This window comes from Callospermophilus lateralis, chromosome 17, assembly GCF_048772815.1.
Source record: "Callospermophilus lateralis isolate mCalLat2 chromosome 17, mCalLat2.hap1, whole genome shotgun sequence".
Classification (NCBI taxonomy): domain Eukaryota; kingdom Metazoa; phylum Chordata; class Mammalia; order Rodentia; family Sciuridae; genus Callospermophilus; species Callospermophilus lateralis.
In genome coordinates, this window is record NC_135321.1 from 46363204 (window position 1) to 46387836 (window position 24633).

General features: G+C 32.5%; 1 protein-coding gene across 2 annotated transcripts in view; it reads right to left on the reverse strand.

Moving 5' to 3' along the window:
- Positions 1 to 24633, reverse strand: part of Rbbp8 (RB binding protein 8, endonuclease) — a 78686-nt gene that overhangs the window by 38345 nt on the left and 15708 nt on the right. The window contains exons 4-8 of one of the 2 annotated variants that reach the window (XM_076836556.1): positions 21452 to 21547; positions 12574 to 12686; positions 10238 to 10304; positions 2685 to 2860; positions 536 to 640 (exon numbers count right to left, since the gene is read on the reverse strand). In XM_076836556.1, coding sequence (XP_076692671.1) covers positions 536 to 640; positions 2685 to 2860; positions 10238 to 10304; positions 12574 to 12686; positions 21452 to 21547 — 557 coding nt within the window. Of the gene's footprint in view, positions 1 to 535; positions 641 to 2678; positions 2861 to 10237; positions 10305 to 12573; positions 12687 to 21451; positions 21548 to 24633 lie in introns of both variants that reach the window. The other variant, XM_076836555.1, reaches the window with a different exon arrangement.

The window sequence follows — 24633 nt, forward strand, 5'->3', positions numbered from 1 at the left end:
ACAGGTTTCCTTAAAGTTTCTCAAGCAAACCAAATGGTACTTTCTTTGCCTGGGATGTTGTTCTCTCAGGTATCCACATGCCTCCCTCAGTCTCCCCTGAAGTGTCACTTAATGAGTGAGGCTTTCTAATATCCCTTTTACCTGCTTCATTTCTCTTCAGCACACTTGACTACGCCTGACATGTATTTATTCTTTTTCTTTCCCAACTAAATTATAAATTCCACAAGGACAAGGGCTTGTTTTGTTCAGTGCTTGACATATAGTAGATACTTATACATTTTTTTAATAAATGAGTAATCCATAATAAAGCCTTCCTTATATCATTAGCAATTTATACTAATATGGATAAGAATATTAATATAAATTAATACTAGGATAACATTATTTTCTAATATGAAAAGACTTCTAGGCAACTAATAACATAAACATAAATTGTATAAAAATATTCTTGAAATAGTCTAATTCTAACTTTTGGTGACTCTTGTCTACCAGTAATCACAAATTTTAAACTTATAAAGTAATCTCAGTATCTTACTAGTCACTGGAGCTTGACTTTGATCACAAGTGTCAGCTACTAGAATTTCACTTTCATTAGGCTTATGTGGAGGGTGAGTTGAAGTCTTGGAGATTTTTCTTAATTCTAAGGGGGGAAAAATAGGAACAATTATGTAACAAACAAAATTATTATCAAAATATTACTCTGATAAGCTAATATTACCCTGTAGTTAAATGTATACAAACACTATTTTATTGACATAATTCTCATATTTTAAGAAAAAGTAAGTTTCTTTAGTTTTATTAAGAACAAAGGAAAGGCAGTGGTGGGAACAAGGACTTGAAGAGACAAGTTTCTTCTGACCTAAGATGCCTAAGGCATAACATTTTAATGTTTCTTTTTTTCCTGTATCTGTTACAAATCAGCAGATTAACTTAAAATGTATATTACATTTTACACTACTTTAATTTTCTAGAGGGAAACCCTGGAACATATCAGAAATATTTCAACTGATTTACTTCAAAGAAAACCAAAAGGATAAAAGTAAAGAAAAACATAGTCTAAATGTAACTTGAAAATCATTTTAAAAAGCACTGTGTATCTAAGATAAACAAGCAAACATGATCAGAACAAGACTAATTAGTCATTAAATCACTTAAAACTTATTTTTTAAAAATTTTGCATGGCTCAAAAGCTACTATATTGGGGCTGGGGTTGTGGCTCAGGGGTAGAGCACTCGCCTAGCACATGCAATGCCCTGGGTTCAATCCTCAGCACCACATAAAAATAAATAAATAAAATAAAGGTATCCTGTCTTTAAAAAAAAAAAAAGCTACTATATCTTTAAAACCAAAATTTCAGATTCCAAAGAAAAAATGATCAGAATAAGGATACAGCAAAAAATTTTAAATAGTTATATGTTGCTCTCATACAATGAAGAAATAAACTAGAAACAATAATGTGAGATACAAAAGATGTTCTAGTAAAGAAATTTTTGTGGTTTGGTTTCTGGATATTCATATAGAAGAACCTAAACATGATCTAAATTATATAGATGATTATCTGTCTGTAATGATTCATGTTCTAATAGCAGACAAAAAGGCCAATGACTACTCCTTCTAAAATATAATATCTAGATCCTGTTTTAATTTAGCTGCTAATTGTAGGTAGAATTTTTAACAGTTCTTTGGCTTTCCACTAGATGGTGATGCAAACACATATAAAATACAGAAAAGCTGTCAATTTTCCAATTTCAAAGAATAAATATCTACTTATTCTTTCAAAAGCATAGCTACCATCAATAATGTATTTGCACTATACAAATATCTCCAGAACTTCATATATTACCTTCCTCCAATGCTTTCCTTGTTACCAGCAGTTTAGGTAAAAACTTAAAATCTTTACCATTTTTTTAAAATTAAATGGTAATCATTGTATCATGTCATATGACAAATTTAATGGCTATATAAAAAGGTAGTTTCAAAGAATTTTACAGAAATGGTAAACTGGGCTGGAATTAAAATCTGTCACTGATAATTCACAAAACATATACATTATAAAGTCATTTAATTACCCCCAACTGCTACAGATTACAACAAAAATAACGAGTTAAAAATAGCTCCAAATGGTAGCAGTACCTGTGGGCAATTCTTGGAAAGTATGGAAGTTTAGAGCAAGGAAGACCTGTATGTTAATTGTGACTTATCTACTTATATAACAATTGACTTTGAGTGTATTTTTAACTTCTCTAACATCTCTTTCTCATCAATAAAAGGAGTTAACAGCTATCCCATAAGCTATTGTGATAATTAACATATAGTAATAATGTATGCAAATCAATCAGCATATTAATATATTCAAAACAGGAGATGGAAATTAATATTCTTTTCCTCTTTCCTTCCATCCCAGATATGTGCACATTCAAATATTTTTAAAATAAAAAGAAACTTTCCTATATTTATAAAATGCTGAGTATTTACATATTCAGACAAGGAACACATCTACTCATAATACATGCAGAAAATGCCCCGTCACTTTATTAGTGGAAGTTAAACTCAACAAGTGTACCATGGGTTACTGAACAATGACTATCTTCCTTCATTAGACTGAATAATGTAAAAACAACAGACAAATACTCTTTTTTTTTTTTTACAAAACCAGGTAACTAAGAAACAACTCTAACCTTTACCATCTGTACAAACAGAATACTCCTGTTTATTCTGTGCTTTTTCCATGTATCGGACATGGAGATTCTCCTTTCTTCGTAGCCGGTTAATGCCAGAAAATGAGAAGGCTGTTATTGGTGAACCTGGAATAACATTTTCCTCAGATGCAAGTTCAGCTGCTTTATGTTGTTGATCCTTCCTAGAGGAAGATGACAATTGAAAGAAAACAAATTCAACAAATATTTATTAAAACGTCTATAATATAGTATGGAGCTATAGAAGAACACAAGTGGAAGACAAAAGAGATGTGTGTAATGCCTTGCATCTAATATTCCAAATCCAAGGATTCAAGAAGCATGCAAATAACTATAATACCAAGTGGGGAATATTATCGTGAGAAGTGGAACAGAAAGTGTAGTCATTGGCACCTGAGATGAAATTAGAAGTATTTCAAAAGGCAAAGAAGTTCAGTAGAGGATCCATGCTGTTTTGAGTAAAGGCACACAGTACTGTATATGTGTTGGATAAGAGCAAGCAAGAATTATAGGAAAGGAAACTGTGAGTAAATGTGCATGTAATTGAGAAAGCAAGAGGAAAAGAACTAAGGTTTTAGAGTATAAAAGTAATATGACAAGTTTATAGCAGTATACCAGAATGACTGGTATAGAAGGAAGCAAGGCACTCAATTAGACAGTAAATTTAACAGTCCAAGCAAGGGCTTCTGTGGTTTGAATCAGAATACTGGAAATACATATAGAAAGGAAAGAACCAATTTTAAACACTGTGGTGGTAGAATCAACACTACTTGGCAAACTACAGATGGGATAACAATACTGACACTGATAACTGCCAACCTTTGTTGTGTACTTAAATCACCAGAAACTACTCTAAGTGCTGCATGCCATCACTTTAATTATCACAATTGTGTCTCATGAGATATTATTATTACTCATTTTACCATGGGAATGAAGAAAAAGAAGTTAAGTCACTTAAGTCAAATAGTAAGTAACAGAGACAAGATTTAAATTTTGGCAGACTCTAGAGGCCCTTATTGTCAAGTATTCAAGTGTTGTTATTCACTATCAAATAGTTAACCTTTTTAAAGTATTCTACACCAGAAGTCTAATGACCAATTACGGTAGGCTGCAAAATTTGAGTTTCTATCTCAGTTTCTGATTTACATCAGTCACAACAGTCCTATTAAAGTTTAAGGCAGGGCTGGGGTTGTGGCTCAGTGGTAGAGTGCTTACATGGCATGGGTAAGGCACTGGGTTGGATTCTCAGCAGCACATAAAAATAAATAAATAAAGGTATCATGTTCATCTATAACTAAAAAAAATTTAAAAAAATTTAAGTCATGTCAATTAAGTCAGATTAAAACCGTGCCACATGTCCCATTTCACTAAAAACACAAACCAAAGCCTTTGATTAATCCCTAAGACCCTATAGGATCTGTTTATCTAGCCCATATTAACTCCTACTACATAATCTTCCTTGAGTTTCCTCAAACACACTAAGTATAATCCTACTTTGGGCTCTTTGTTCTAGCTGTTCTTTGCTCTACTCTTCTCCAAGTATACACATGGCTAATTATCTCATCTTTCTATCTTTGCTGGAATTTTAATAATTAAAAGTGCACCTCTCTTCCCACACAACCTTTTCCTATTTCTTGTTTTTCTGCTTTATTTACCTTATCTATAGTAAATATGCTTTCTAACAAAGTATGTAATTTAATATGTCTCTGCTCACTTGTTAGAATATAAGCTTTAAGAGGGTGAGGCTCTCTGGTTTATTGATGAATTACAAATACCTACAATGGTAGTCAAGTAGTATGTACTGCACAAAGATTTGTTGAAGACTTTCCCAGATGCTACTCAAGAAATAAATTTATGCTGATGTGTATGTTCTTGTCAACTCAATTCAGGACCAATGGTACTTAAAAGACTGAGTTTGCATTGAATTGTGGTTTCTGAGTAAAATTAAGTCAACTGACTTTCCAATGTCAGACCACTACTGACCTTACTGGCCATTCTTATCAGTTTGTCAGTCATTTAATCTTTGCATGACCAAAGTAGCCTGTTGTATTAATTTGTGATATTGTTGCAAACAAAACACATGAGAGTTTGGAAGACAAAGATTAATGTTTTCTAACAAAGATTTATATTTTAATTCCCTGGAAAATATAAATATTACTTGTGGTCTATAATCCTATATATAGTCTACGCTAAAAAACAATTTTTAGAGATAATATCTAATTTAAAAAATTTTACTTTTAATTGATAAATAATGACTATAAAGTATTTTTTTTTGGGGGGGGGGCAGGGCTAGGGATTGAACCCAGGGCCTTGTGTATGTGAGGCAAGCACTCTACCAACTGAGCTATATCTCCAGCCCCCATGACTATAAGTATTCATGGAGTATAATGTGATGTTTTGTAATGCTTACATCGTGAAATGATTAAATCAAGCTAATCAAATTTATCACTTCACAGATTTATGTAACGATATTTAAATTGTACTTTTCTAGGAATTTCAAAATATACAATATTTTATTATTTATTACAGTCATCTTATAATACATTAATAATTAATTTTTAATCTCTTCCTGCAATTCTATCCTTATTCTGGAAAAACAGAGTACACTAGTCATATGAGAAAGCATTACAAATTAATGGAGTGTGAAATCTGTCTGGCCTACCTTTAACTAATCACGTCATAGTGTACTTTCCTATTAGTCATAAAAATTCAACCTGAAACACAAATGAGTCATGAGAAGAAACTGATTTCCTGGCAATGTCAATCTACAAGTAGCTGGGACCACAAAAGGAGAAAACAAACAAACAAACACCTAAAAGACAAAAACCGAAACTAGCTCCAACTAGAAGTGCCCAAACTAAATAAATAAATGCTGGTTTTATCCTCCTTTGTCATAGTAAAGGGGAGAAAAAAAGAAAAAAACCCAAAAACTTCTATGTCTTAACTAAATATTATTCTTTAAAATATTAAGTCTCTGATTTTCTGAGAAAAGTTAGGAGTTTCTGTCATAGCTTTTGGATAAACTAATTATGCACAGTTGTTATCATTCTTTCACTTTATTTCTGAGGGCTTGAGAATAATGTTTTCGGTTGTTTTATTTGTAGGCCTCCTCTTAAATTCTATCAAATCTGTTTTAGTTGTTCTTTTCCCCAAAGATCTATAAAGGATCCAAGGTTTCTCTTCATGGGGAGTCCCGCAATTTTTAACATTCAATTTTTCTTTCTCCACTCTGAAGAACTTATAATTCCAGTTAAAACATAATTTAAATATAAGGAAGCAAGGTTAAAACTATCACCTTCATTTAAATGTTCTAATTTTCCAAAAGGGAAGAGGATTCCCTGAAACTAGTGAGCCTTATACAGATCCCTGAGAACCTTATAATTTTATATCTTATGAATAATTAAAGTAAAATTAATTTTTAGAAGTAGTGCTATTAGATCAGTTGTCTATGGAATGTTTTATCATATAATTAAGGTCTCAAGAATGTATCAGACAATGATTTCCTTGATATTCTTTCAATGCAAACAAAAAGAAGAAATATAAACACAGTATCAATAAAGACAGATTCCTAACTGACACAAATTATTATTTGCAGTACTGAGGATTGGATCCAGGGACTCTTAACCATTGAGCCACATCCCCAGCACTTGTTATTTTTTATTTTATTTTAAGACAAAGCCTCACTAAATTGATGAGGATAGTCTCCAACTTGAAATCCTCTTGCCTCAGCCTACCAAGTTGCTGGAATTACGGATGTGTACCACTATGCCTGGCTATACAAATTATTATTATTGAAGAAAATCCTCATAGCTTCATGTTCAGGTGTTTTGTTCAACATCAATGACCTTGATGAAAGGCATTAATGGAATATTCACAAATTTGTGGAATATACAAGCTTAGCATAAAAACTAACCTTAGAACAGCAGCAAAAGTCAGCAAATGAAAGACCCCCTCTCACATACTCCAAGGCTAGAATTATGGGCCAAATCTAATAAAATACAACAGAGCAGGACTAAATGCTAGGTATCAGTCTTATTGAATCGATTAAGAAGAGAGATAATCTGGGCTTTGTCATCTACAAGTCAACACTCTGTAGGTAACCTTCTGAAGCAGTTTTAACAACACTGTAGAAAGGGTATATAAAGCCTGAAGGTAGACGTGGGTTCACTTACTAATTAAGCTGAATGTTATTTAATCTTCCTGAACCTTGGCTTCCTTGTCTATAAAATGGGTATTTTCCTGTTTTCTTTTTAAATGAAGGTATAAAAAGCAAATAATATACACAAAGATATAACCCAGTGCCCAGAAAATTAGTAGGTATTTAATAAATAGTGCTAGTACTTAAAAATGAAGGAGCAGATTAAATGACATGAGGTGTCTTTTACAAATTATTAAGTCCTGTGTTTAAAACTAAAACAGCAAATTCACAAGTAGAGGACAATAAGATACTAACTTAAAGGTATGAGTTAACTGAAAACTCCATAAGCAACCATGAGCAATATGTTATGTTTGGGTAATATCAATATAGGTTAAAAAAAAGTGTGTGGTGGGTATATTGGCCAATACTGGTGTATTGGTCAGATTTATATATCTATATCATCAAATTCTTAAATAAGATACTGATAACTAAAACATTAAAAAAAAATAGCAGTTTGAAAAGTCCTGAAATAGTGCCACATGAAGAACAGTTAATGAAGAGCAGATATTTACTTTAGAGAAGACAAGACTCGGAAGAACCACGATCAGTGTCTTCATGTATCAAAAGTGTAGTAAAGTAGAAGAGAGTAAAATCAGAATCAATAAATATAATTTATAAATAAGGTGATTCTACGCAAGCATGGAAAAACAATCATCTTGCTAGAATTAAACAGACTCAGGAAATGGTGAACTTGTACTAAAGGTATTTCAACAATGGTTACCTGTTAAAGAAGTTATAACAGGAATTTTATTATAGAGATGAGGGTTAAATGAAATGAATTCTACAGTCCTTTGAAATCTTGTGTAGATTCCTTAACTTTCACTAATGCATCACATTTATTTTCCAATACAAAGAATCATGACCTCAATACATAGCTTAATTATTTGTTTCCTGTGACTGGAAAAGCTCACTCTTTGTCTTTATTTTTCAACTTTATAACAGCAAATTTTTATTGAATAATTTCTTACTGTAGTGTCACTTAACTGTGTCACTCTACCATATAGATGACATAGAAGACACTGAAACCAGCTCAGGAAGGGCTGGGGATGTAGCTTAGTTGTAAAGCATTTGCCTACACATGTGAGGTCCTGGGTTTGATCCCCACCACTAGAGCTTGGGAAGGAAGTCAAGCAGGTTAGAATTACTGCACTTAATAAGAAGTCAATATTTTTTTCTAAAGTTCAGTGAAATTTCAAGCACTAGTAGCATAACATTATAGTGGTTTAGATAGTCAGAGGAAGTGAGGTTGTCTTTACAAGATTATCCTTACTATTTTAAAAAAACTGCTAACCATAAGGAAATCTGAGGCAAGTCAGTGGTAAAATTGGCTCAGGAGAATCACAACTATCTTAAATTTCATGAAAGATCTGAAAGATACATTACTTCCTACACTGTTCTGCTAAGCATATTAAATAAAATATATGTGCTTTGAACTTGTCTATATAATTAGTTTTTATTGTAGCCTTTACTGAAGTCTACTTCTTTTGTAAAAAATCAATTCACTTCAACAGGAAAATTTGTGCATTTAAGAACAATAAAAATAAATTATAAATAATTAAAATTCATATTTCTATCAAGCAAATGACAATCCAGTTTCAATACAATTTATACACTTTGGTTTTGGAGGCATTTCTGTATTAACCTTTATATACGTAGTATCTTATCTCTGCTATCATAAATATCAAGGTTGAGAAGTTCAAAATACCACAAGCTACATGTACTAAATCACTTCACATAGATTAATGTAGGTCACCAATCACTTATCTGAAATCCTTGGAACCAGACAGGATTCAGAATTTAGATTTTTTAAAATAAAATATAACACAGAACATATATAGGTTATTATACGACACTTCCAGTGCAATTTGAGGCACTGTCCAGTAATCAATACACTGGTATTTTCATAGCAAAACATACAAATACTCACAAAGTGAGATAAATAAAAACTACAAATAGCATTCTAGTACTTGAGATAAACTTAAGTCGTGAATAACATTCAAAAAAAAAAAAAAAGACCCTTTTGGGTTTTGGAATCATTGAAAAACTGTGGGTCTGTCCTAGTCTTTTTTCATCACAGAGCATCAGTAAAATTAGAAAGTGTTGACATTTTCATACACACATTTCATAGCTTTAGTCTGATTCCATAGCCTTCCTTCATCATCTATCATCCCCCTCAAAATTCCCTTTGGCTACCAGTGTTCAGTGGACTAATATGAAAGAAACAGCAAAATTCTATTGGACATCTAATACCTAAAAGCATACTGATAAGAATGTTATTTCCTCCTGTGAAACATGTTTATATACAGATAATAACTATTCCAAGTTAAAAAAAAATATCTTACATCTTCATAGTTTGGGGTATCGAAGTGTTTGTGTTTATTTGAAAGTAATAGAATCTTTAAGAACCCTATAGTACCATCGGTACTATCCCAGATTCTAAGTTTTAAAAAATACTGTAAGAGTTTGGTGCTATGGTGTCCCATTAGTTCTAGCAATTTGGGGGGAATGAGGCAGGAGGATGGCTTGAGACCAGAAGTTCAAGGAGAGCATGGGCACCACAGAGAAACCCTGACTCACCCTCCCCCCCAAAAGTAAGTAAAATAAATAAAAATACTACATAATCTTCATATAAATGGGAACTAAGAATTAGCCCTATCTCTACCCTGAATTAGTTAGATCACATCAGGGGAAAAAAAAAAATTTAAGACAAGGTAGCACAGAAATGAAAAAAAAGGTGTTTAAATCAGAAGACATGGGTATAAGTGATGGTCTTATTACATAGTAGTTAAGAAATCACAGGCAAGTTATTTGACATTGCATTTTAGTTTCCCCATTTGTAAAGTAAGGATAATAAAACTATTCTGCAGAATCAGAAAAAAGATTAGAAATAATAAACATAAAATACAGAAGAGCAACTGGAATATGAGAGATAAATTATTTTTATTTTTAAAGAGAAATGGGTGAAAATAAAAGAAGACAGAAGTTCTAACAGGCCAAAGAACTCAGTAAGAGGAAATACTTACTCAGTCTGCTTTATGAAGCTCTGAGATACAGTTGGAAGAGGGTAACAAAATATTTGATATTTATAAATTATAAAATGTTTTAATTAAAATGTTGATACTTGTTCACTGTACACTCACACACTAACCAAAGAAACACATTTTTTATACATATCCCCCAAACATAAAAATGTAGCGATATCTTTATTTTTTAAATTGTAGAGGACCAAGTTTTAAGAATGAAATCTGCAACTCTTAAGATACTTTCACAGTTTCTAGAGCTAAGTAAAATAAAGAAAATTGGAGGAAAATATTTTCTGTTAAAATTTAGGAAAAATACTTACTCAATCTTTTGCTGCAGTTGTTCAGAAAGCTTTTTATTTTCTTCCTGAAGAGAATTCTTTTCATTCACTTAAAAACAATGTGAAAAAAGCATATAATACAGTTATATTAATATTCATGTCAGGATTTTTATTATTATTTTTTAGTTGTAGTTGGACACAATTCCTTTATTTTATGTATTTTTTATATGGTGCTGAGGATTGAACCCAGGGCCTCGCATGTGCTAGGCAAGCACTCTACCGCTGAGCCACAGGCTTTTAAAATAAGATCCACAATTATGAAGAAATGAGAATTTCTAATTTTAAATCATATTATTCTAGTTTGATGCTACTGTGCAAAAGTAATTTGTTACCAGGTAGATATTACTACCTTTCATATTGTGCCATTTCCATGTGATTAATAAATTTATGTAACACTTGTTACAAAAGAGAATACTTTGTACATGTACTAGAGATAGAGTCTAATACAATAAAGATAAGAAAAAAATCCATGTGGTCACTCAGTCCTACTAATTTCAAATACCAATTTAGGAAGAGTCACTTATCTTAAAATAAATTTGATCATAAAAACAACAAAAACTGCCAGAATGGTGATATATGCCTACAAGTCCAGCTACTTGGTAGGTTAAGGAAGGAGTATCACAAGTTCAAGGCCAGCCTGAACAATGTCTTGAGACCCTGGCTCAAAACATAAATATAAAGGACTGGAGGTGTAGCTCACTGGTACAGTGCTTGCCTAGTACATTCAGGTCTGGAGTTTGATTCTTAGTACAAAATAAAATTAAAAAAAAATCCTCCAAAAGAACTTCTCAAGTATGCATCTCAGAAAGGATATCACACCAGACAAAGGTGCCAAAAACATACAATGGAGAAAAGCTGGCCCCTTCAACAAATGGTGCTGAGAAAACTAGCAATCTATATTTAACAAAATGAAATTAGACGTCTATCTCTCACCCTGCACAAAATTCAAAGTTGGTCAAGGCCCTATGCATTAAACCAGAGACCCCAAGCCTTCTAGAAGAAAAAGTAGACCCAAATCTTTATCACGTTGGCATAGGATTGAACTCCTCAACAAGACTCCTAAGGTACCAGAAACAAAATCAAGAATCAATAAATGAAATGGTATCAAACTAATAAGCTTCTTCACAGCAAAGGAAACAATCAAGAACGTGAACAGAGAGCCTACAGAATGGAAGAAAATCTTTGCTACCTACAGATAGAGGATTAATCTCCAGTATATAGAGATATAGAGAGAACTAAAAAACTTAACACTCCCCCTCAAAAAAAAACCCAACCAAATAACCCAATCAATAAATGGGGAAGGAACTGAACAGACACGTCACAGAAGAAATATGAATGGTTGACAAATATATGAAAAAATGTTCAACATCTCTAGCAATAAGAGAAATGCAAATTAAAACTACATTGAGATTCTATCTCACTCAAATCAGAATGGCAATTACCAAGAATACAAGTAACAATAAATGTTGGTGAGGATGCTGGTGGGACTGCAAATTAGTGCAATTGCTCTGGAAGCCAGAATGAAGATTCCTCAGAAAACCTGGAATGGAACCACCATTTGACTCAGTTATCTTACCCCTTGGCATATACCCAAAGGACTAAAATCAGCATACTATAGTGACACTGACACATCAATGTTTATAGTAGTTCAATTCACAATAGCTAAGCTACAGAACCGACCCAGTTGTCCTTCAAGAGATGAATGGATAAAGAAAATATGGTATATATACACAATGGAATATTATTCAGCTATAAAGAAGAATGAAATTATGGCATTTGTGGGTAAATGGATGGAAATGGAGGCTGTCATGCTAAGTAAAATAAGTCAATCCCAAAAAACCAAAGGCCGAATGTTCTCTCTGACATGTGGATGCTTATTCACAATGGGCAGGAGGGGTGGGAGTATGTGGAGTTGAGGTTCACCAGATTGAATAGGGTGAGTAGAGGGAAGGGAAGTGGGGATGGGAATAGGAAAGGCAGTAGAATGAATCAAACATAACTTTCCTATGTTCATATATGAATACATGACCCGTGTAAATCTACATCCTGTACAACCACAAGAATGGGAAGTTATATTCCATGTATGTATAATATATCAAAATACATTCCACTGTGTATATAACTAAAAAGAAAACAATAAAAACCTGGGTTGCAACCTTTTAATCAAGAAATTAGACAAATGAAGGAAAAAAGGAGGAAAATATTAAAAATAAGAAAAAAATGTATGGATACAATTCATTTGATTACAATCAATTTACTAATAGGTTTTTAACAAGAATACATTATACTTTAAATTATAATAAATAAAAGAAACTCACTGAGTTCTGTAATAAGTTTAAGATTCTGCTGTCGGATATTTTCAAATTCTTGCTGCTTTTTCCGCATATGTTCTTCAGTTACTGCACATCGATCACATAACCCTGCTCTTAACCTATGAAGCAAAAACAAAATATTTTTCATCTACTGAAAGTTATTTCCCTGTATAGGTTAAATTACCCTATTTGAGATGTTTGGGACCCTTTAGATTTGCTTCTTGTTTTAGTTTCTTGGTTTGGGGAGTATTTGCAGACTTTAACAGTTACAGGTCCCTAATCTGAAAAACTAACATTTGAAATGTCTCCCAAATTGAACCCTTTTGGTATGCTGACATGACATTGAAAAAGTTTGGGGTTTCAGAGCATTCTGAATTCTTGGATTATATTATTTGCATTTCAAGATTGTTTTATTTTGTGAAGAGTTAAAGAAATTATTTGGCAAATATAGTGAAAATCAACTATTTTAATGAAGTATTAGACTTTTAACATATCCTTACAAATGCTAAAAATCTGCTACAGCATGATTTTCTACAACTGTATTTCTGAGTGAAATTTTGCAAAATTGCTAATTTTAAGCCCTACCCAAGAGAACTTTTAATTGAAGAAACCAACCTTGTTTTTATTACAGTCAAAATATGAACCATATCAAGCACTAACAGGCCAAATTATAGCTTAAGCAACTTTGCATGTTTTTCTCACTACAGTATATGGCACACAGGCAGTGCTCAACAATATTTTTTTTGTTGTTGAATAAATATTAAAGGTCAAGGAATATAAAGGAAAAATAGTCACCTTCGAATATCCCTTTCAACATTCAAAGAAACCAGTATCTGCAAAAATCCATAATATACAAAAAAGATTATAAAATAGCTTTTACTAATTATTTGAGTGCTAAAGAGGGAAATACATATATCACATAGGTGTGGAGGGTATAGAAAAAATTGTATTTCTAAAGTTAATAATAATTATCCTGTAGGTAACAATGGGATTTTCTTCTTAGTGTTTTTCTATAGAGTTCTAATTTTTTCAATTTCATTATTTATATAATAAAAAGTGGTTAAAAAGAAGCACACACCCTACATTAGAAATTCAGAATATATACTTAGCATAATTTCAACTCAATAACCTAAGTCAATAGCATAATAAGTATTCAGCTATCTATGGAAGTCACCACATGGTGGTGTATATCATAAATTTTAAAAAGTTAATATACAACTAAAACAAAGAAAAAACTTGGACATTTTATATAAAAGTAAAGCTCATATCAACATTGAATGTAAAAAAATAAGACATTATAGGATGCATTAATAGAATTACAACTTTTAAAACAAGAGAAAAAAGAGGCAGACAGCTTACTTAATGGGAGTAATTCTGAAGGTAGGGATTTGAATATCAGGACCACCCTGTGTGAACATCAAACTAAAGATGAAAGAGAGCCAGGTTTGGTGGCCTGTAATCCCAGTAGTTAGGGCTGAGGCAGGAGGATCACAAATTCAAAGCCAGCCTCAGCAAGAGACATTAAGCAACTCAGTGAGACCCTGTCTCTAAATAAAATACAAAAAAGGCCTGGGAATGTGGCTCAGTGGTTGAGTGCCTTGGAGTTCAATCCACGATATCCCTCCGGCACCAGAAAAATAGAGAATACCTATATCTACTTTTGTTCCTCCCCAGAGTCTCACAAAAATACAGAGTGCTTTTTTCAGGTTTCTTTTTTCTATTTCTCCTGAGTATGTGTTTCCATATAATTTGTTATTTAAAATATAAAGATATAATAAATGTATTTTTCTGGGTGGTAAAAAAATATACATATATGTTTTGTATTTCCTTTTTATGGCAATCGTGTTTTCACTTCATACGTGTGTGTTTGTGCAGAGAAACTAAACTGAGAACACTGACTTCTAAGCAAATGGTAAGAAAAGTCTAGAGTTGTACTGTCTCATAAGGTAGTCATAGCCACATATTGCTATTTCAATCACAGTAAGTCATATTCATCTTATAAATTGAGTCCTTACACTCAAGTGCTCAACAGTCACATGTATCTAGTTGCTATCATACTGGCAAAAGCAAATATAGAACATTTCCATTATTACAGAAAATAGGATGGCACTGATTTATACTCAGTGTGGTTTACATTGTAAAATTCCCAAAAGGTGTAAAAATTGGTACCCAGACTGATTGATTTAAAGCATGTTTTAAGAAATTATCACACCAACACATTCTTTCCCATAATCTGATAGATTATTTCCTCTCCATGCCGGTAGCAGAATGGAGGTTGAATCTTTAGAGTCTAAAACAGTTTCTGGCCTGAGAGACATGACGTACACTTAAAGACAGGAGTACAGTAATGAATACAGAAATAGCCAAATTCTCACACTCCTACTTAGGCCTTTGTCATCTACTTGACATCTAAAATACTGGTAACAATGTGTAACAGCCATGTTATACATTCTAGGAAGTAGAGTAAGGAGTCTTTGCTAGATAATCTGACGACGCAAACAATACTTAAAAGATATTGACAACAGTAGGGTATCATCAATGAAACAGACTGGCCAGATGACCCATCACTCTATGGACTTAGAGCTTTCAATTAACTTGTATCCTCTTCTCTTTAATATCAACAAACAGTATCAAGAGACATCTGAGGACAAAAACAATCAGAACATTAAGAAAAAGGAAATTTAGAAAAGACACAAGCTATGCCAAGAAACAGAAAACCACCACCATCATGTCCACTAAACTATAAAGAATACTCTACAAAGATTAAAAAAAAAAAAATCTCAAAACAATGAAATGAAAACAGGATTGCCACAAAAAAGAAATACTCTGAAAACAAAATATATCTTTTTTTACCTCCCAGAAAAATACATTTATTACATCTTTATATTTTAAATAACAGGTATGATTACAAAATTATATGGAAACACATACTCGTGACAACAGGGGAAATAGCAAAAAGAACACCTGAAAAAACCACTCTGCAATTGATCTCTTCAAATCATTTCTGAGATCTCTTTGCATCTATCTCTCTGCATATATTTTGTGAATTACTCAAATGCCAAGTTGCTGAGTGACAACCAGTATTATAAACAAGTTAGTTGTGTGCTTTTTAAAAAAGACATTAGGATTTAAGAATATTAGAAAAAGCAAACTCTATAAATAGAATGTAGGAGATTATCCTAGAAGGTCAAATAAATAGGAATTCCAGAAAAAGCAAAAGGGTTGGGGCAGAAATTAAAGAATATTGACTTGTTTTCAGAAGGAAAACAAATTAAAAAGAAAAAAGATTTTATACAAGGGTTAGAAATTTGAAAAGTATAGGATTGAATACCAACATTAGAAGAAGTAGCAATTCAGAATTCTGAAAGAAAATTAACCTAAATTAACTTCATATTTTTCAACTATCAATTCAGCAAAAAATTTAAGACACAAAAAAAATCTCAAATAATTTGCCTGTCATTAATATTTTTAATATAAGTTATGGCATTATTAATGTATATGTGTAGTAAAGAATCTCAATCTTTTAGAGATATATTTTGATATATTTACATAAAAGGATCTAATGTCTGGATTATGCTTCAAAATAATGACTAATAAGGGATTAGTGGGAATATAGATGAACTAAGAATGATTACAGCTGGACATGGTTGTGCACACGTATAATCCCAGTGACTCTGGAGGCCGAAGCAGGAGGACTGCAAGTTTGAGGCCAGCCTCATCAACTTAGTAAGGCTCTATCTCAAAATAAAAAAGGGCTAAAAATGTGGCTCAGTGGTAGATTGCCCCTGGGTTCAAAACCTAATCCCACTGAAGAAAAATAAAAACAAAAAGAAAAGAATAACCCCAGTTAATAACTGTTGAAGCTGGATGATGATACAGTGGAGCTGGCTATCTTATTATGTCCTATGTTTAATTTTCTAAAATAACCTTTTAATTTTCCACACATCTGCCTCAGAAATCTATTGGAGGAGGTTCTCCTTCAAAATACAGAAAAATAAATCAGGAAAGAGGAAGTTATAGGACTCCTGATCTGAAGCCATAAAGAAGTAAGAGAAACCTCTGATGACTACAATGTGCCAAGTAAAGAAGAGTCCATGTTGGAACAGATCAGAGGGTCCAGGGAAGATTTGTTCAGAAAGGTAAAATGACAAACATCTGATCCATCTGCACAACCTGATAAATTTAGATAACTGATGGAACACTGCAGTTGAATTAGTGGTTGGTAGGCAAAAACCTAAGCATGTGAAAAAAAGATTCATTATAAACATGGACAGTAAAAATGTTTATGGGAAGGAAAAATTAATCACAATTTACAATACTTCTGAACTTCATTTACACAGTCATAATAAAAGTGAATAGTGTTCTAACCAAAATCATTATAAACTATATTAGGAAGTGAGAAATGGAAATGTTATCCAGAGTAGAGAAAAAAGAAAAAAAATCTAAGTAAGAAAAAATTTTAAATGACAATACAAGTCTTTTTAAAAAGAGATCTTGAGGTAAAGAGCAAAATAAAACATAGAGTTCAAAATGATTGCTTTTGAAGAAAGGGAAAAACAGTTGTGTTTTCTTTTCTCTTAACCTTGAAAAAACTATTTAAATCTTTAAACTATGAGCTTATATGACTTTAAACAAATAAAAATGATTGAAGGAAATAAAGACAGTAGAAAAAATAACTGGGGGCACCTGGGCAGCTGTCTTCAAATATCAGAAAAATCAATCATGTAAAAAGAGATTTAGGGATCTAAGGGGCAAAAACTAGGACCAAGTGGAGAAATTACATGGACAGATTTCCATCTAGTATATAGAAAACTTTCCGACTATTTAAGATGGAATGTGCAACCTAAGCAGGTAGTGATTTCATTTGTCACTGAACATGTTTAAGCATAGAAAAGACGATCACCCAAAAATTGGGAAGGTAATTAAAACACATGTTGAACCCATCAGGATAATGGTCCCCAAATCTGACTATATCTCAAAACCATCAGGATAGCTTTAAAAGGGAGGGAAGAAAAATATTTATAAATTTCACCTAGGACCAAATAAATTAGAATCAGCAGGGATGGGTCCTAGAAATCTGCTCAGAAGCTCCTCTCCACACATACTTCAAAGCCTTTATAATAAGGCACCCTCTTTCTCCTTCCTATGCTCTTTCAATATCTTATTCCTAAATTGAGCGGTTTTGTCAACTTACACTCTACTCCACATACGCACAACACTTTCTACCAGCTAAACCAGAAGCTTATATAACTTTAATAAACAAAAAATTATTAGCTTTGTTAGAATTTTTCCCGTTTACCAAGAAATCTTTATAATTTTTGAAAATTATGTCCCTGATAACAACACAATTCATGTTAATCATCAATGACCATATTTGTAATAATCACATATATGATTATTTTATATAAAGTAATAAGTAGCTCAACAATTCATCTTTTAGAACAGACATACCCATAATATTTACATTCTAGAATATATCTTATGAATCAACTTTATTTTTCTCTTACACTTATGACATTTTCCCTTAATTATATGTATGTGATTATATTATTCATTAATTTCATTTCAAAATAGTAAAAAAGACATTATAAAATGTTTTATAAAGGGGAGTTGCAATTTGAGGATTGAGAATTACTAGTCTAAAAACAGGACTATGTCCTACTTTACAGCCATCTGTTAGTGGATGTGAGAGCTGATAAGTTTTACTTTGAATTGGAGCATATTAAATCTCATCAAAATTCAGGAAACCAAAGTTCTTAACTGGAAGACCACATGAGGTTTATTTAATTTTTGGTTTTTCTTTTGCAGTGCATGGGATTAAATACAGGGCCTCATGTATGCTCTACCACTGAGTTAGAGCCCCAGCTTACCACATGAGTTATTTTTTCAAAAGTTTCTCAGAAAATTCTGATGGTCACACATGTACAGCAACTGACAAATTAAACAAGACTTTAAAACATATTTTAACCTTGATATTCTATTATTAGTAAAGTGAAGAACCAAGAGAAAAGTTAGAGGAAAATTTGGAAGAAGGATGAAGTTGGATGTTTATCATTTTTCCTTTGGACCCTTATCTTTTACCATATTTAAAATTTAATTTAAAACAGATCAGACCTAAATGTAAAAGTTACATCTAAAAAATCTACTAGAAGAAGACAGAGGGAAAACTTTTATGACAATGAATCTGGCAGTGGTTTTTTTTTTTGGTGTGTGTGTGTGTATGTGTGTGTGTATGACACCAGCACAACCAACAGAAGAAAAATAATTATTTACTAAATGAAGATACATCTTAAAGCGTGCCTAGAAGGAAATATCAGATTTGTAAGACAGAAAACACCATATGTACAAAGAAATTCACCACTGTCAAATTAATACTATGCAACGAATCATATGCCTACCTAAGAATGTAAAAGTGGATGGAAAGAAAAGGAAGAGAATATTTAGGATAAGAAACAGCAAGGAAGCATGGAATGCACATGAAATTAATGACAACAGGTAAAACAGAATAAAAAAGAATCCAGTTCTAAAAAAGTCCTGCAGAATGTAAATGGAAGGAGACCCTCAGGGGTATACAAAATTACATACAAGAGGAAGTGAGGGGAAAGGAGGAAAAATATAAGGGGGAGAAATGAATTACAGTAGAGGGGGTAGAGAGAGAAGAGGGGAGGGGAGGGGGGAGGGGGGATAGTAGAGGATAGGAAAGGCAGCAGAATACAACAGACACCAGAATGGCAATATGTAAATCAATTGTTGTGCAAATGATGTGATTCTGCAATCTGTATATGGGGTAAAAATGGGAGCGCATATCCCACTTGAATCAAAGTGTGAAATATGATATATCAAGAACTATGTAATGTTTTGAACAACCTACAATAAAAATTAATTAAAAAAAAAAAGAATAAAAAAAAAAAAAAAAAGTCCTGCAGAATTAAAAAAAAAATCCCAACAATTTTAGTAATTCAAAATTTTAACTGAACAAAGGGAAATAATTTAGAAAAGACTTCAACAGGAAAGGTGGAGGTATGACCCACTGACATTTCTTTCCAGAAAGGGCCCAGGAAAGGAAAATCCACTCAGGAAGGGAGTGCAAGGTACAAAGGATAATGGAAATGGAAGTTCAAACAAAACTATACAGTGAAAAACTCTTTTTAACAACTGAAAAAGGAGGGGTTCAAGGGCTAAGATGATGAACACTATTTTGGGGAAGAAATGAAGAGCCAACTGCATCAGCCAGTTAGAGCAAAATATAAAGACAACTATTTTTTTTTCGGATTATTAACTTTGTGTCCTAAACTTGTTAAGACCAACTACATAGGAAGGACAACTAGAAATTAATATTATCAATCTCTTACATAAAATTATCTATTTCCTATTGTGAGGAATAAAATCAATGGGTCCACCTTCGTGCACTGAAGTCCTTCAACTATTTGCACAGGTGAACACACTACACAACTTAAGGTCAGATCTGGCTGATGCACAAGCTCAACAGGGATACTATGGCTCTAAGATTCCATATCACCCTAGCCAAAGCTTCCTTAAAAAGCAGTCGAAGACCTGTCCTCTAACGTCTCTTCCTTACTGTGATAGGGACAGATGCTTGGAGGTCTGACAGCTTTCCCAACCTCTTCCAATTCCCACCTCATTTACAGGTGTTCCTCTCAAAAAATTAATGTCTTTTAAAGTCATCTTGGCATTTGCTTCTCAAAGAACTAAGATTAGCTGGATGTAGTGGTGCATGCCCATAATCCCAGTAGCTCAAGAGACTAACGCAGGAAGAGCACAAGTTCAAAGTCAGCCCCAGCAACTTAGAGAGACCCTAAGCAACTTAGGGAGACTCTGTCTCAAAAGAAAAAAATAAAAAAAGGGCTAGAGATGTAGCTCAGTGGTGGGTGGGGGGAAGAGAGAGGGAAAACTCAGAATAATAGACTAATATATTTAGTTATGATGCCCATCTTAAATTTGTCTTTACACAGGAATCAAGGAACAGCAAGTGTTCCTATCTGTTGGCATAGAAGTGTTCCTTCTTGTTATGGGAAAGAAAAAAACTTGTGTAATTAATAATTTATTATTTAGTACTGGATTGGGGAAGGGTTAAAGGGAGGTAAACCTTAATTAGAATGAGCAAGGACTCAGGTGAGTCCTCTTCTATTCTTTTCCTATACTTAAGATGTCCTTAGGAGACCCACTGAGCTCCATATTTACATATACAACCACCTACCTGACCTCTCCATTTGTATAGAGTAGGTGCTATTGGTACTCACATCCTTTTGTCATACCTGCCTCTTAACCCTCCAATGGCTTCCATCACAATTAAAAATAAAGAACTATAAACTTAAAATTTTTTTATTAGAAATATTTTAAAATATGGGGTTTGATCAATAGTACCATTAAAAAGAACACAAACAAACAAAACTCCTAAAATCAAAGAAGTCTATGTGGGGAGGTTAAGTAATTGATTATATTATCCCAGTAATATTTAGAAAGAATTCTTAACATTGCCTGTAAGTGAAGAAATAAGTAAGGAAGAAAAGAAAATGGTCGGGGTGGGGGAATAAAGAAGGCAAGAATAGAATTGTGAAACAGTTTCCACCTAATTAGAAGTAAAAATGGAATTAAAGCTTCAAATGAATTAGAACACCACTACCCTTAAGTTCGCCTTACATCAAACACTAAAGAAAGATACCATTTAAAGGTTAAGCTGAGATGGTTGTTACAATTAATGAAAAACAAGCCTGTAAGAATATATCCCTAAAGCCATAAAGGACTTATTCAAAGATGACAGAAGACTAGGAAAAGATCACTTTCGATCCAGAACTGATTACAAATTTAAATCAATGCACTCTCTCTTTTAAGGGGAAAATCACATCTTAAGTACCAGACTCACCGATCTTCTAAAACTTTAATGGTTTCATGAAGGACTTTCTGTTGCTCTCTCAGCTGCTGATTTTTGGTAAAGAATTCTTCCAGTCTTTGTGCATCTCTAAAAGTCAAGAAATAAGTAAGCTTTTCAAAGAAAGACACTCTAAAAAGATAATTGTGACTTTAGAAGTCCACAGTTTAGCCTCACAAATACATATTTAAATTTCTTGTATCAAAAAAAGTTGAGGTCAAATACACACATGTAACTTAGTTTTCTCCATTTCAATCCCCAGTACTATCCCCTTCTTCGCCTGACCTCCTTTCTCTACTCTATTGGTCTTTCTTCTTTTATTATGTATTTACTTAGAATAGGCAATATTTTTGTGGAAGGAAGAATCATATGATTTGGAATCATCTATATATGTATTTACTTATGTATTTTAATTCTAGCTTTACACTGTGTCCTTAATTTAGATTCAGTAGCAAATAACTCAGTCCTTATTATTTCTGAGGTGTTGCTCTGGAGGCTGGGGACAGCACTACTGTTATTATATCATGGGCCTTACATTTAATTGTCAAAGGCTGGGAGTGAACCATAACAGTTGCAGACTAAGTGCATGAAGAAAACAACATTTAATGATGTAATTGAGTGACCACAGGAATTAGAAATGAAGAGATATTGATGAGTAGTCAGGAGTGACCTTTCTGAGACAGTCCTATTTAAATGAGACCTGAATAACAAAAGAGAACCAGTTATCTGAGGAAACAGAGACAAAAGGAGATAGAATAAATAAATTATCAAAAGTCTAAGGTAAAAATGAGTATGAAATATTTGAGGAACAGAAAGTCTACTGTTATTGTAGGTTAATGAGTAAAGGAGATGAGTGACAGGATATAAGATTGAAAAGTTGGACAGCAACTAGAATACATAGGGAACTTGGGCAACTAAAAAAAATTTTAAAAATACAGAACTTACTGGTTTATATTATTTTGTCAACATTTGTTAATGTAAGTAACAGCTCTACTCATACTGTCTCTATTCCAATTATGGGAGATTTTCTATTTGTGATAAGAAATAAAAAGTATGAAACAGTGCTGCACAATTTTTCTCTCTGTAATTCTTTAAATTTCTTAATTAAAAGAGTAATTTAAAAGAAAACAAGGGTTTATTTGTAGATGAGTTGTTTATTTCATAGCAGCTGGAAAGGGAATTTTTCTTTGTAAGTGCCATATGGCTGGATGGCTGAATTATGATAGCTGTCATATTTCATTATTTATTTCTTCAGAGAAAAATAAAGAAGCTATTGTTTTTCTTGAAATAATGGCTGATAAATAAGATTGTTGGATTCACTAATTGACCATGAAGAGAGTCATTACAGTTGATAAACAATAAATATAAGATAGGTAAATCCAAGTTCCTGATCCCACTATGTAAAGACCTAACTCACTCTGGGGAGGATGAAATAAAGCAACCCTTTAATTCTCTGATCACTGAGGGAAATTAGCAACTCACCCGTGCTTCCAAATTGTATAACCCCAAGCCACCTGAGGCATATAGGTATAGAGTAACAACAATATGCATTAAAAGGATCAAATGACTCTTTGCATAGTGAAGACATTATATCAGATACTGAATAACCAATTGTATTTCCATTGTTTAATTTTCAGAGATGTCATTGGTGATTTTTGAAAAAGTAATATTCAACATTCACTTACAAATTTAAGAAGTTTATTCATGTGGCTGTTTGGTTATAGGTGTGGATAATACATTTTGTATAAAAGTCTACTATAAAAAGTACACTTAAAATAAGCAGACTAGATTATTTCTAAGAATTTCTAAACATTCAATCTACAGGGAAATGATTCTGACTCAAGCTAATATCTTTGTAATATATTAATACAATTTATATTTTAAAATTATTTATCTAATAAAGTTTATAGAAATTTATTATTTAAAATAGTTATGTTTTAGAAAATAAAATGACTAGGCCTACGTGAAGGATCTGTTTTAATAAAGCTAATCTTCAAAAACATTTTGTAAATGTAGCTTGAAATATATAAATATCAAACAGTAATTTCTGGGTTTTAGTATTGCTTCTTAGAAGTAATCAACATTTTGACTCTAAAGGAAGTCATTCCAATCAATAGCTGTTAATCCATCATTTACAAGATTATTAACTTCAACAAAGATCCAAGATTAATATAAAGAAATCATTGTTTAATAATCAACTCTGAAACATTAAACCTTTGGTATGAGAAAAGGTCAGCACAAACAAGAATTCCTATACAGTGTTGCCATACATACAAAGAGAAGACTTGTATAATAACTCCAACACACTGTGATTCAGCTATTTTATTTGGTATATATTAAAGCATCATACCAAGTCACTGATACATCTTTTGATTAATGGTATTTATTAAAACTATCAACCAGATGGCCTATGTCAAAAATGAAGAACTCAGATGTCATTGTGTCTAGGCTTTTTCAATGAATCAAGTCTAGGAAATATGTGTATATTTTTATTTATATTAACAACTATCTATTTATTTATCTACATATTAAAAACCATGAGTTCACACTGGTAACTCCAATTCCTACCAAGCAATATACGGTTTACTCAAGTCCTCCCCCTTTCTGTATGTGCTAGCTCCTTCCTCCTGACAATGAGAATCCTAGCACTCATTATCAGCAATTTACTTATTTATTTGCTCCATTCTGGAATACAAATAAAGCCATGTCAAAATCTTCACTAGACTAATCCAATCATGTTAGTTCGATTCCTTTGCCTCTACTGTTCACCAGGCAAGTTAAAAGAACTCTGCTGGGGTCTGTTCTTGTAAACTTATATAATTAGTTAAAAAAAAAAGATACAAAGATGTTTTGCAGGTGATGATTAGAATGATGATGGACATCTTGCTGTTTTATCAAGAATAAAAGGGAAAACTGAACACTAACACTGTCACAGAAGACATGAAGACATGCAGAATATTGAATATTTTGAGTCATTAACTAAGCAATGCTAGAATGCCCTTTTTTTAGTGGCTTTCTAGGTGAAAGAATACATTTTCCTTCCTGTAAATGTCACTTATGATTGGTTTTGTTTTTTGCAGGAAAAAAATTATTTATCTAATAAGATATACATCCTACATTACTACTCCAAAAAGACTTATTAATTTTCTGTGTAAGTAGAGAAAGAGGTCAATTTT